The sequence below is a fragment of the Lepisosteus platostomus genome, chromosome 17, assembly GCF_059453375.1.
Source record: "Lepisosteus platostomus isolate fLepPlt1 chromosome 17, fLepPlt1.hap1, whole genome shotgun sequence".
Classification (NCBI taxonomy): Eukaryota; Metazoa; Chordata; class Actinopteri; order Semionotiformes; family Lepisosteidae; genus Lepisosteus; species Lepisosteus platostomus.
In genome coordinates this window covers 16,711,585-16,726,239 of record NC_142627.1, presented here as the reverse complement: position 1 = coordinate 16,726,239, position 14,655 = coordinate 16,711,585, and the positions used below count along the sequence as shown (strand labels likewise).

Genomic DNA, 14,655 nt, shown 5'->3' with positions numbered 1-14,655 from the left:
TTGTGTAAAATAATACTTGTAGGAATCTTGCAGATAAGGTGTCTGGGTTACAAGTTCACACATTGCCTATGCTGATATAAACTGCTTGTTTCTTTACAGACCCACAGGGCAAAGGATTTGATTTGGCATCACAATCTTCTGTTTAATAAAGCACATCCTCTGCCTGGTCTACATCATCTTGACAAGTCAATACATGTACAGGGTCAGACCTCTGTGTCTGTATCTCCATTCTTGGCTTTATTTGTTTACACCCCCTTGTATTTAATGTCAGACTTATTTATTTTCTTTAAGACTTCAGGCTTGTTTAAAGACAAACGTCGTTCATATAGTCCTTCCAGAATTCACCTGAACTCACATTAATGAGTTTTAAATTGAACTGCTGCTTTAATCGATGAGAAGTACAAACTGTAGCAAAAATAACAAAATTATTCATTGTATCTTATGGCTCTGGGATAAAAAATATCTCTTCCATTGGGACAAAATAGCAAATCCATCAGCTGTAGCTTTTTGGATACACATACTGTAGAACATTAACTTGAAGATGACATTAAGCTACAGAACCACTTACAAGGCTTTGAATGACCTCTTCTAATTTTAACCTTTCCCATGGTCTTTAGTTCTCTTTTAATTCTGTTATAACATTTCCCAAATACTGCAAGGACAAAATTGTGTTTTCTGAAAAGAGCATGTCAAGATATATACAGCCATGACATTTTGATGAAAAACAGTATTAATTTCTTATCTTAATAGATAAGAAAATGTAAGTCAAAAATCATGTCTCAATTAAAAGATATTACTAACTCATCAAAAAACTACAGTTAACACACATGATACTGTATAGTATGTAGAGCAATAAAATAAACAACATGCAAATGTTACTATTTTTTCTGAAATCCAAACTAGGTACATGCTGTTCAAATTGCTATTCAAAGAGCTCTTCAAACTGTATTCACAAATGGAAAAAAAAACATAATAATTTTAATTGCTGTAATGTAGGTCTCAATCAGTGGATAACCTGGATATGATAAAGTAGACCTAATGTGTACATTACCCACTATACTGCAATGATCAGGTGCATGTTTTATTTTTTCACGTGTCTTGGTGCAGAATATTTGAACAGCTGTAATTACTTTCAAAGAACACACATTAAAAAGCCATGTTTGATATTTTTGCCTTTGCAGCACTTATATATTTTAATTATGCAAAAGGAAATACAGCTATATTTTTGTTTTTTGTGTCTTTGCCTACAGCAGGTTCTCAAATGCAAAAGTAATAGATATTCTTGTGATTCGTTGACCAATACCATGTAGTTAATTTTTTAATGCTTTTAATGGGGTGGGTATTATCACCTTAGTTGTTAGTTTTGAAAGAAAGAAGATTTTTTCCCACTTCCCAAATATTTGAGACTGTCCTTTTCTTTGTGACACATGGGTGGACAGGCATCACATCCAGGCTGAGAGCAGTCATGCACTGTCTTTCCTGTTTGTACACTACATTTTCCAGAGTTCTGGTTTCCCAAAACCAAAAACAGGAAAAGCAGCTTTCTGATAATGGATTGGTAAGATTATTACACATTTTTCATGTAGTTGCAGAATATCTCCATATTGAATAGCTAGAGTAGGTGAATAACTTTGAAATATGTGTTGTTGCTTATTGACTTATTGAATAATCACCCAGTTGACTGACATTGATAGAATATCCAATATTATCATATTAGTAACTCTCAGAAATTACAATTGTCCAGCTTAGCTTTTAATTGCTTGAAAGAAGGTAAGGACATTGATTTACTTCCTGCTGCACAGGAACAATGCTCAGTAATGAATGGATTTTCTCCAAAGTGGGCAGTGTTGCACATCACCAGACATTACTTACATCTATCATTGCTGAAGGTGTGATGACATCACTATTGTCTTGAAAACTCCACTGGGAACTTCAGGAACTAGCAGAATATGGATTTTTTTATCTCAGAGGAAGAGACGTTTATAGGTGGAAAACCTTTAAACCTTGCACACAAACACCTCGACCCCAAGTGGCATTCAAGGAAAACAGATGTAATTTTTTTTCTTGTGCACCTACTCTTACACCTACATATCTGTCTTTTGCACCTACTCCTTTTTGGAGCTGTCACATATAGCTGAGGTACTGACACATCGCAAAGTTACAGTTAATGAAGGCAAAACAAAATAAGCTGATTGGCAAAAACAGTCCCAGGGGAAATGAGTACAGGCATACAGTAGGAAACACCATAATTAATGGATTACGCAAATGTCTATTGAGGCACCCATTGCTTTGTTATTTTTTTTAACTGTATATGAATCCACTGATCTTTGTCTAACACACTACTGGCATCGTGACCTTGGAAGAAATAATTCTGCAGGTTTTATGGGTTCCTGTAAATTATCAAATATCTAGTGCTGGCAGTAAATGGTACTTTGAAACCTCTTAAAAGGGGTTTAGCCATGTCTGCCCTAACAGTTTTGGATGAGCAGTGTTGCATAAGTTAGAATTATCATTTTAAAATATTATTAATTTATATACAAATATTCATATTGTACTACATAATTTTTAACAGCGAGTGATAACTTTCATCATGGCAAATATGTGTAATCTGTACATTTAATATTGGAAAATCTTAGCCTGTTTTGTTCCGTCTTCACATCTCAGATATTTACTTATACTCAAATCTATACAGTCAATAAATATTAAATATGCCATCTAAAAATGTCTAACATTACAATGCAGAAATTTGAAAACGAATGCACTAGACAACTGAAAAAAAAATACCACGCAATGTAAACAACATACTTATTTTTGGTGATTATTTCAGAAAATAAACATATAATGGTGTCTTTTTAAATTCTAATTTGATTAAGCTTGCAAATCTTTAAGGATAAAAAATGCAGACAAATGAAACTGGAGTGTGTTCACTGGTTTAAATTATCTTTATAAAGGAAGGTTCATTCAATGTTTTAGCAGATAGCTCTAAAGTATTGCTTAGGAAAGCCAAGTAACTGTCAGACTGGTTACCCACTACAAATATAGCATCATTGCAGTAATTTGTTTTTTTTAGGACTTTTGCTTGCCTCTGGAACAGCTTTTAAAAGATGCATTACTCATATTAACTGGGAACCTACAGTATATTAAATGCAGGGAATGGCATGGAATATTCTTCTTGTACCCAGATAGGTGACCACTGTCACCGATAAAAGTGCTGCAACAGTTCATGCTGGCAGGACCTCTCTGAAAGCTATTCCTGACAGAGCCCAATATTTAATTTAAACTGATGACACTTCGGAAGCTTTTCCACAGTGTTGATATGAAGTACTTTAAAGCCAGTACACTGGTACTCCAGTGCCTGCAAGCTGGTCCTGAAACTATTGATTTTGAGGTACAAGGAAATAAGGAGGTCATGAAATCTATAATTCATATAAGTAACAGTATAGGACAGATATACTTGCTGACACAGCCAGTTAGAGTTATTCTTGTACCGGCTCCATAGTTTGAATCTAGATCTAGTTTCTTCTATTCATATTTGTTTCGATTTGTGTTGACTTTTACCCGCATGCTATTTTTTCCCTGTATCATACACCAGATAAGATTGTCTAATCTATCTGATAAGACCATCTGTGTTGTTAAAAAACCTAATAGTAACAATACGGTTTCTTATCAATAATATAAATAAGGAACAGGATATGTTGCCATCACTTTTGACAACAAAACTGAAAAAATAAATAAAAAAACAAAACATAGTGTATATCCTCAAGTACTTCTGAACATTTTTCATAGTTTTATACTATTTGTAAAACATTGCTTTAGTATGTGCATACAGTATAAGTAGGCCCTTAGAGAAATGGCACAAGAAGCTCGGAGGAATCCCATCACCACATACAAGCCTTAATTAAGCTCAAAAACAAGCTGTTTAATATTTTATGAGATCTCACAAAGCATTGTCAATGGCACACCTGGGCATGAACAACATTAAAGAATAATTATGCCAAAACACCCTAGACAACTTTTTCAGTGCCAAAGAAATATGTATGTAATTTCAACCATAGAATGGAACAATTACTTTTGTTAATCTCCAAGCACATTACAGTACGAATTGCCAGTATTTCACAGCTTTTAGCAGGTTTTTGCTGGACAAAGAACAGCCTGAAGAATTAATTAGCTTAAAAAGGGACTGGACAGCTCACTCTTATTTTGTTGCTGAAATTCTGCTGAATGTAATGTTTCAGCAAATAACACAATTCCTGTAATAAACGACTGCCTCACTAACATGTTGATCACAATTAATTGTAATTGTTGGAGATATTTTCTGTCCCTCCTAGCCCTTGCAAACATTCTATAATTTTACTTATTTCCACAGATCTTAAAGAATTCTCAGATAAAATACGAATTTTTCAAATTCCTTTCAACATGACATAAATTGAGGTCAATAGTTGTTTAAGACTTTCCTGTTTTAAGCAATGAGCCTTAAAAGCCTTTTCCTTTTCACCCTTTTTACACTAAAACGCACAGTGTTCCTGAACTTCAGACTGCAACTCGTGCACAGCCCATTCATCTTAAAGCCCATAAACGCTAATTGTATTTATATTAAAAGGTTATGAATCTGCTGCCAATGTACTTAGACAGGGCTATTTAATGTGTAGTGCATACAATACATCCTGCAGTAGTGGTTTTATATAATCTTCATCTTGATTTCTATATTGATTAATCAACAATTAAATGATTAAAAAGCTGTAGCAAAATTTAGCTGTATAGAGGGCTAGAAGAGGGGAGCAGATTTAATAGGTCTTTAGAGTGGCTTGGAATATCTGAACTGATTGAAATAACAGAATAGCCTTGCTGTAAATGAGCACAGCTAAAAAATCCACTACTCATAGCAGTCAGCTCTCTTGGCAGTACTGGAATAAAGAGCAGAAATGAAAGGAAGTGGCTGAGGAAGAAAGTCAGACACAGGAAGGAAAACACCTTTGAATACAGAAACAGAAACTCAAGTAATAAGTAGCGAATACAGGTATAGGAACCTGGTATGAATCTAAAATTTTTCTTATGTCACCCTATGGCCACTGATAAAATAATTATACCGTATAAGGTTCAATTCACTGCACATTAAAAAATATTTTAAAGAATGAAAGCATTATCATATTGAATTTTTTAACTAGAATGAACCAATGCAGACGTGTCCAATCCTGCTTTTTTTTTTTTCATTGCAACTTGGATCTTAACAAGCTGATGCTGCTGGCTGCTGCTTAATTGGACTAATTTAACAGCATCTACCACTTTTTAGGTGCTTCTGCTTTAAAGAGACCTTGAAACACTAGCTCTCCAAGACAAGGATTGGACACCCTTGTACTAATGCTTGCAAGCGGAATTCCAAAGCATTGTATTTTTTAAGGAGTAAACTGCAGAGTCTTGCAGTAGTGCAGGAGTCACTCGGCCTCTTGTATATAAGCTAATTATAGCATGCCTTGGGGACAGGGGCAGCTGCGTAAACTGTCACCTCCTGCACTGCAGCCTGCTTGCAAGCCCCTCCAAATCACTAAGAATCACAGTCTCAGCACCCTGCGAGCTCCTGCCTGCTCAAAACACATTTTTATTAGCACAAAAAGCCAGCAGAGGGAAAAAAGCATGCATGAATTCCACCTTGAACTTTCTTCCTTATCCTCTTATGTATGACACAAGTCATTCATCTGAATAATGAAGTAAATACTTTTTGTCATCGATTACATTGAAATGTCAAGAAAATAATACTTTGTGAAATTTTGTCAAATATTTGTTGAAGGTGCACTCAAAATGGATTTTATCTATGTTGCCCTTGTTTTAGTTTTCAAAACATACAGTATATAAACTTTGTGGCTTCATATTTCATAGCATACTGCTTTGCATACAATAATTATTTTCTATTCTCTTTTTCTCAGTGCACTGCGTGTTGCCTTTCCAGCAAAAAACCCAAAACAAACTCTGAGGCTTTCAGAGGTTTTAACCAGGCTCACACCCAGCCAAGTGTGAAGTGAATATTGAAATTCTTTCACTTTGTACGCACAAAAAAGAGTAAATGTGCTTCTTTCAATTCTGTCACATACCAATATACTCATCAAGGGTGCTGTTAAAACCTGATGAAACAGTTGAAAGAAAATTGGTCACAGTGGACCATAAGATAGGCTGATGTGATGGTGTGTTCAGCAGACTGGCTGAAGCAATCAGAATTATCTTGTGTGTGCAATGGCAGATGCCTCTTTTATTGCTATTCCACGGGAAGTGTACAGTGTTTCGGCTTGCAGTCATATGTAAAACAGAGTGGCTGTGTAAACATATCGGCAAACTACATGACCTGACTGTGACGGTCAAGCTCAGAAGTGAAAACTGCACAGATGATGCAAAAAAGGGCCTGCACATTCAATACAGTTTTAAGTCCGCATGTTGAATTTGTTATGGGTCAAGAAGATCTTATGTCGAGAATCTCTAATGTAACACTCCAGTCAGACAAGTGTAGATTAATGTGCTTATTAGAGATGATGGCTGTCATGCTGCCTGAGAAAAGAGCTAACCAATGTCACGGTACAACAGTATAAGGCAAGAATCATCTTCAAATGATATCAAGGAAATGTCAGTGGAGAGAAGCTAAACTTCTTATTGTTATTAAAAAAAAAAGCTTCTTGTGCATGGCATCTGGATGACAATTCTTCACTAAATGTCCACTAAAAAAGAAAGTAAAGAAAGTATAGAATGGTAACAAAACTTATAAACCCCCTGTAAGACAAAAGGAGAGAAATAAAACATCATAACCTACTTACTGGATATGGGAAATGTGTTTTATTCAGTTCATATATGAATTATAAATGCATGTCAGGCTGCTTATTACTGAGCATGATTTCTTACACCGGCAAAGGGAATTCTCTCTCAGGCCACTTACCTCTTACAATTCTGATCTTGAGCAAATGGGGGAAATTATTATGATTGAAAGATGAGTAATGATAATTCTTACTCACTCTATTTTACAATAGAGGAATGATGAGATTTAATTTTCTTAGCAGTCATCCAGTTCTCAGGTCAGGCACATATTGAAATGAAAAGGCATTAATGGGCCTTTAACGAGCAAAATATCTAGTAGGAAAGTGAACAAAGTCCAGTCCATGTTCTGAATCCATATAAAGAAATAAAATGTTTGTGATACATTGGATATACTATGTACAGCGTATAATACACAAATAAATATAAGCTTTTGTCATTCATTTTTTCTGTACATCAGTAGATCACCAATACAGCTCCTATCATAACTACAAATCGAAAACTATCATCTGGCAAGACATGGGGAATGTGATGCTAACATACAGTACTTCAGCACCAATCCTGCAAGACCGTAACCCCTATGGTCAGAATATAATATCATTATGATCACATGACTTGTCAATATAATAAGATTAGCATGTTTTCTTTATCAGAGAATGAGATCAAATACTCTCTCTGAAAATTCACTGCAGGACTGCGAAAAGAGCTTTTAGCATTGAACATTAAACCTTAAATAGATCCAGCAGTTAGAACAAGAATGCCATGTTGTATCATACAGACAAACCCTTAAAAACAAGTTAAGAAAAAGTTATCTTAATCTTCTGAAGTAAAAATAACAACTCCATAACACTGATGACATCAACCCAAAGCACAGGAGATTGATATCAGTTATCGCTTGAAGAAGGTATTACTGTATATTTTAAACAACATTTTTCACAATTGCATTTAAAACGTTTTTTTCTTAATTCTGATTCTTGTTTTTGTTATTAAAAATAAATCCACAAACATGACTGGATTCATTTAAAATATTTATATATTCTTGCATTCCAGTGTAAAATCTGACAAGAATAAAGAATAAAGGAAAAGAATGTTCAAATGGTTCTGGAATAGAGACATAAGGAATATGATTCCTTTGCACTCACAACAGATTAAAGTGACAACAGATTTATGGAGAGATAGATGGGTAATGTGGGGGTGTCCATAGTGCTCTCTTCCTTGCTTGCTCATTAAATTCTGAGCAACAGAGAAAATGTGAAAATGCAAAATATTACCATTAATTTGTTGGTAACATTATGTCTATTTCTAGGTTTTTTTTTCCTTTTATAGTGCTGCATTATCCTGCTTTGTTCACACAGTTGCTCTGTTGTAAATAGCTGGCAAAACCAACACAGAGAATAATACCTTTCATTTAAATGTGCATTTTTAATCTGGATTTTTTAAAATATAAAAGGATAACTATGGTTAAAGATTGAAAAAAATACTGTTCAGAAAAGGAAGAGAAGAATATTACAGAAAGCTAACTTTCTATTGTGTTAGTCTGTGTGCTTGTTTGCTTGTTTCTCTATGTTTATTTCATTTCAATAATGATGAAGCTATTCAATTTTTTATCCCAACATGTCTATATAGGTAGAATAATGCAAGGCGCGTGAAATTCTGTATATGCTACAGCTCTGGAGGATTTAATTTCTCATTACTTGCTCACAATAAACTTTACAAATGAATATGACACTTATTTACAGCAAGGAGAATGCTTCCAGGGAATTGCGTGTCAGTGAGTTGGAAAGCTCTCAGTGTTGCAGTAACTGAGTGCTGGGTTGTTTATTATAGAACATGATTTGTTCAAAGCCATTTTATCCAAAGGTGTTCTTACGATGGTAGCTCAGAGAGTAATATTTGATGAGCTTCTTTGGGAGATTGGCAAGACAACATGATGTAGCATATAATTCTAAGATACAGTATGTATGAATATAAAACACATCATTTATTAATCTTAAATTAAGGCCAAAGCTTATTTTGCTTCCTACATGGAAAAAACATGTAAAAGGTAAACTGATTATTTTCTTCATTCTTATTCTGAAAGGTGTATGCTTATACAGTATGTAAAGAACTACAAAATATCAGGAAAATCCTCTGAGAAACAGAAAATCCAAAATTATTGTTTCTACTCAGAATAACAAATTAATTTGATAAAATACATCATTGGCTTTAAATCATTAAACAAGACTACTGTGTGACAACACATAACTGCTAAGTAAACAGCACTATTCATTCTTAATACTGTTCTCCTGTTTTAAGAAACATAGTGTGACATTTTGAGTGAGAAACAGAAACAGTATAAATACTGACAAAAATCACCATTCTAATAACATCCATCTGAAGAAATGATAATTCTCCTTGTGCACCTAACATTAAAAAAGCTAAGAACAAAGACATGGAGCAAGCCTTTTTAGTGGTTTTAATATTCAAAATACTTGTATCAAAAAAAAAACTGCAACTGGGCACACTTAACCAACAGCAACAATTAATTCGCTCCAATAGAAATCAAGTGAAGCAGAGCCACAAAACACATTGAAAGCACCCTTTAATTCTCAGCATTTTATGTTTTTTAGAACAGATTGCCTTACAAGCTCTCCTCTTTCAGCTGGTGAGAGTATGGATCTGATGTTTTGAAGAGACATACTGTAAGCAATTAGGACAGGAAAATAGCACTCACCATGCTCCTAAGAATTGCTCCACTGAGACACAACAACAAGACAAAAACAAGTGCTATGTCCCAGGGTGGTGCTGAGCACAGAGTTATAGCTTCTTGAGCCATGCATATTGCAGACTGCAACCCAAATTCATGTAAATTATAAAGACGAGATTAATTTAGTTTAACTACCCCATATATCCCCTTTTCCTAGACTTCAATCACACATACAGTAGATTTTATATCCAATTTAATATTTTCTTGAATCAGTTAAACTGAGGGACAAAATTCATGACTTCCACTGTAGCAATAATATGAATATGAGGTCACCTTACGAACTCTACCCACATTATGTGATTCAAATCTTTTTGGCAAGCAACTTAGGAGCAAAAATGCTCTTTCAAAATAACCTAAATTTTAACAAAAACTTCTGGAATCTACAGGATACAGTAATACAAATGGCACGCAATGTAAAACATGATCACAGTAACTGGACACTAAAAATCTGTATAGAAATGGAAAGTGATTCTACACTAGGTCAGGGATTCCATTCTTATGAGATGTCCATCTTCTTTACTGGACAAAGGACGGGGATGTTATTTATTTTAATTGTGAAAGTCTAAGTAAGCAGATACTGCTATGTGTGGTTCTAAGCTGTCTTTACACATGATTTCCAGAACAAGAAACTCTTACTTATTTGGATGTGTATTAATCAAAATCAGTGTGATAAAGAGCGGTTATTTTCTTTTGAGAATACTTGGATCCAATACTGCTCCCTAAGTACTGTATCTAATTCCAGTCCCTTTATCTCCATCACACATTCTGCAGTTCTTTGGTGACAGGATGAATAAACGCCGGCTTGAACTTGGTATACAGTTTTTTTTTATTATACAGTATGAAAGATACGTAGAAACTGTAATATTGCCTAGACTGGAACACATTTTTAAGTTTGTGAATTGCATCTGAAATGTCCCAAAAATATATACACTTTCCAGCTAAAGGTAATTGAAATCCTGACCTATATAGATTGTGTATCAAAATAGAAGCTTCTGAAAGTACTGCCCAGCTATGCTAGTCATTCAAAAGAATCAGATGAAGTGCAAAGATATGCCAAAAACCCATATTCAAAATTAAAAATATATTTTTCATTATATTTGTTGGAAAGAAAATTGTATTCTATAATAATTAAACTAGGAATGGAGGTGAGAAAACACGAGGAAAATGTGCAAGAGAGATATACAGGGAGAAGATTTAATAAGATAAAACAAAGGGAAAAATGTCAAATGGCAAGGTAAGACAGGAAAGATGGAAGAGTTGGAGGTTTGGTGCTGTATATAAAGCATTCAAGCACAGTAAGTGAACTTAGATAAATTAAGAGTTTCAGAAAATAGATGGGTCAAAATTTTAAAACAAGACTATCACAAAAAGCACAGTGTTAGGAGTATATTACAGATCACAAAATTCAGATATCAGTTATAATTCAATCTTAATAATAATCTAGAATCCGTGAGTAAAGAAAGAAGTGGTTATCACGGGAAATGTTAGTTTTCCCCATATAGATGGGAAAAAATAAAGATGGACATCAATAATTGAAACTAAAATAGAACTCATGGCTCATACTGTATATGTTAGAAATTCTACTACAGGGAATAACTGTGAAGGGTTCACAGCTGACAAAATTGTGATTCTTTTCTTCTCTTTTCAGCATGTATTTCAAATACACAATGTTCGGATAAATATGTTACATTGTTCCATGTTATTGTGTTTTTGTTTCTGCATTTTTGTCGATGCAACTTAAGGTACACATTTGATAAACAGTATTATTATTATTACTGATATTGGTGTATGGTGAGGTGTACAATATTGCATTGCTGTCATCACAAAGCTGCAGAATGTAAATGCATTTCATTTTTAACAAGTGAAGCAATTATGCCATCATGCCTAGGCATCATTTATGTATGCTGAAGAGTTTCATACAAATAACTGCATGCATGCTCAAAACAAATGTTGAAAATGAAGAATAAATGTGAATGACAGAAAAAAATTAGTCCTGCTATATAGGGAATGAGTAGAAAGTATACATTTTAAAGTGACTACTCCTGAAGATATTCATAAAGTGTGAAAAGCATGCCTAATCACCATTATACAAACCATTTATGATGATTAATTCAGGGCACAGAACTGAATAATATCACAGTAACTGTGGTAAGTATAGTTTATCATGCTCACCCTTATCTCTGAGAGAAAGTCTATGCAAGCAAAATGTCAACCAGTGGCCTATTTCCCTTCCCAGTTAGTCAGTACCGTATGGAATAAACATCACCTCGATCCTCTAGTCTTGCACTCCCTGTGAATCAGCTTTGCCCTGGCTTGCAGTCACAAGGAAAGTGGGTTTAAGTGTTTGAAGCTGGCTTTTATCTCATAGGCTGTGAATGGTCACGACCTCTAAAAGCCTGTCAGAGACTGCTGGCCCAGCCTGTGGATTTGCAGCCGTGACCTGCACATGTACAATGCGCACTGCAAAGCTCTCATCTTCCAGCCACACTGTTCATACATCAGCCCTGCGAGCCCTGTTCCTCTAAAGTCATGATTCAGTTTCTTTAGAAAGGCTTTCCCATTAGCTACACAAAGTCACTGATCTTGCAAAAATAGCATTAGCGCAATGTATCTAGGCACTTGAAGGCCTACGTTTCTCTTTTTCTTTAAGTAAAATACAAATTATTGAACATCACAGACCTGCAAATGTATTTACTTTATAGGGCGCAATTCCCACTAGTCCAGATGAATTCATCGCTACACTATTTGTACTGTATGGATATTCAAATTATCTTTCACTTGCTTTTGTGCAACATTTTTTAATTCCAATGTTAAAGATACAGGTCCTAAGGAACACATGCCATTTGGAATCACAAAAATCTAAAACTAAATTTTAAATGAATTGAAATTCATTCATTGAGTCATTAGGTATTGACATACTGTAGCATTTGACACTCTTATCTGATTCGTTTGAAAACTCAGAAATTTCATGAATCATCTTCTCATAATGCTGATTGGTTCAGAAGAGCAGAGGAGACCTGCTGCACATTTTTATTTTCAGCCAGATCAATACAAAGTATCAATGCTTGCTTTTCATTTGGAAATAGATTGTGAAGCAACAACACCTGATATCTACAAAAACAGTGCCTATAGAAACACACATCACTGTACTTAGATATTGGTCTAGTGCTCCATACCGACAGCCAAATCTTGCTTTTGTCTTGTTTGGATATTATAGTATATTGCTTATTCTGTAACAAAATAACTTTGTGGTCATAACAGTGGTCTGAATGCAATCACCATGGGAAAGGTGGAGTTGTATAAATCAATGCCGAACAGGTAATACTGTAACAAATAGTATGAACGCAATCTTGGCTCACTGGCCCTGCCAGGCCTCTACAGGCTCTGTATTTGAATATCAATCAAATATCAGTCAATGAAACATATCTATTCACAATTTAGCTAATGTTTTCATGCTAAATTATACTTATGTATATTTTAATTTAAAAAAAACTGATATATACTATAATGACACTGAAGTCTAAAACCTCTGTTGAGAGCAAATGATTATAGTTCAGTTGCTTCGTGAACCTAAACAACAGAAGGTGCATGGTAGAATCTTTTAGAAAGGACACCTGTAGCCAAGAACTCCTTATTAAGGCAAAATCCAATGCTCCTATGGGAATGAAGCATCTGTGTGGGACAGATGATTCCACTAGAATAAATATTACATTAGGAAGAAAATACTTTACTGTTGCTTGAGTTGAATAAATGACAGCCGGTGTGTGTGCATGTGTGTACTGTATGCCTACATGGGTCCCTGAGTGTGTGTCTCTTCCTCTAATGTTTCGCACACAATTCTAGCTTTTAATGCGTGGGATTCATTTTCAGTGAAGTGTTGTCTTCATTGAAAAAAAAAAAGAATTTCAACAAAGAAAGCCTGCGCATTTATTTTTTTCTTTTACAATGTGTCAAACACTGAAGGTTCCTTATCCAGGTATCACTGCCATCCAAGTGTTTGTGACAGAGATTAGACCGACATCTTGGATCAGAGTTGCTGACTCACCCTTCGCCATCAAGATCACAGGATCAGAGGTGTTTTGTGTGCAGTGCAAATAAAGACAACAACCCTGGCTCCTGGCTGAGTGGGCGGCTGGGAGAGGGAACGAAGCAGCCGGCTAGTGGGAGTAACTGAAGAGAGGTCAAGGAGTTTTACGTAATGACCCCTATTACTTGCACCCTGTGTAAATGTGCAAATGAGTGAAAAAAACACACTTAGCTTTGAAAGGCTGAGAGCACTGGAACACTGCACTGTTTTATACATACTCACTGAAAACTCAACCTCTGTCAAAGTTACTTACAATGTGTAGCTGAAGGTAGTCTCCGAGTCCAGAGGAGCTGTCTACCCGTACCAATACAGCATCTTTCAACTGAGTACTAAATCCTATGGCCAGCCTGTCCGCACGTGTGCTGGGTCTGTCATTGGGGGGCCATGTGTAAATGATCAGTCCACCTCCTCTGCCAAATATGTAAGTAGTTCCCGCTGTCAAAAGAAAAAAAAAGCAACAATATAAAAATCATTAAAACCACCAATACTGCAGAAAGACATTTTTACAGCCATAGAGCACAATTTTTCCCTCCTCACCATTGTGTTTAGGCCTTTCTAGTCTGTGGCAAGTACTGTAGTACCGTCAGGGGAAATTGTACCTGACATGTAAGTTTCATTTATGGATTCATTTTCTGCTTTCAGTTCTATGTAATCAAGAGGACACAACGAGATATTCAAAGAAATATGTGAGGAAAAGAAAAAATATAATTCCAGTCATAGTTAGGAGTACAATGTTCATCTCTCCAGAGCAACAAAGCATATTTCCTGCTAACATCTCAGAGCCAGTCATAGCTCATTCAATGATGATTGCATGCGAGACATGATTGGGCCATCCTGTGCAATGAAGCAAAATGCAACAAATAAATTCATGGAGACTTTTATGGGCCCAAGGTTTATCAGGTTGTGACAGCAGGGTAAGTAATGGAGGCTGGCAACAAGGCTCACTAGTCATGTCAGAGCACACCGAGTACCCAAGTATTATCTATTGAGACAAATGCTCTTTTCACAGGTTACCTACAGAAGCCCTTAA

At 35.3% G+C, this 14,655-nt stretch overlaps 1 protein-coding gene across 26 annotated transcripts in view; it reads right to left on the bottom strand.

The window, feature by feature from the left end:
- nrxn1a (neurexin 1a) overlaps positions 1-14,655 on the bottom strand; it is a 352,697-nt gene that overhangs the window by 113,020 nt on the left and 225,022 nt on the right. For all 26 annotated transcript variants that reach the window (XM_088610470.1, XM_088610478.1, XM_088610489.1 and 23 more), the window contains one exon: positions 13,879-14,060. In XM_088610470.1, coding sequence (XP_088466596.1) covers positions 13,879-14,060 — 182 coding nt within the window. The remainder of the gene's footprint in view (positions 1-13,878; positions 14,061-14,655) is intronic.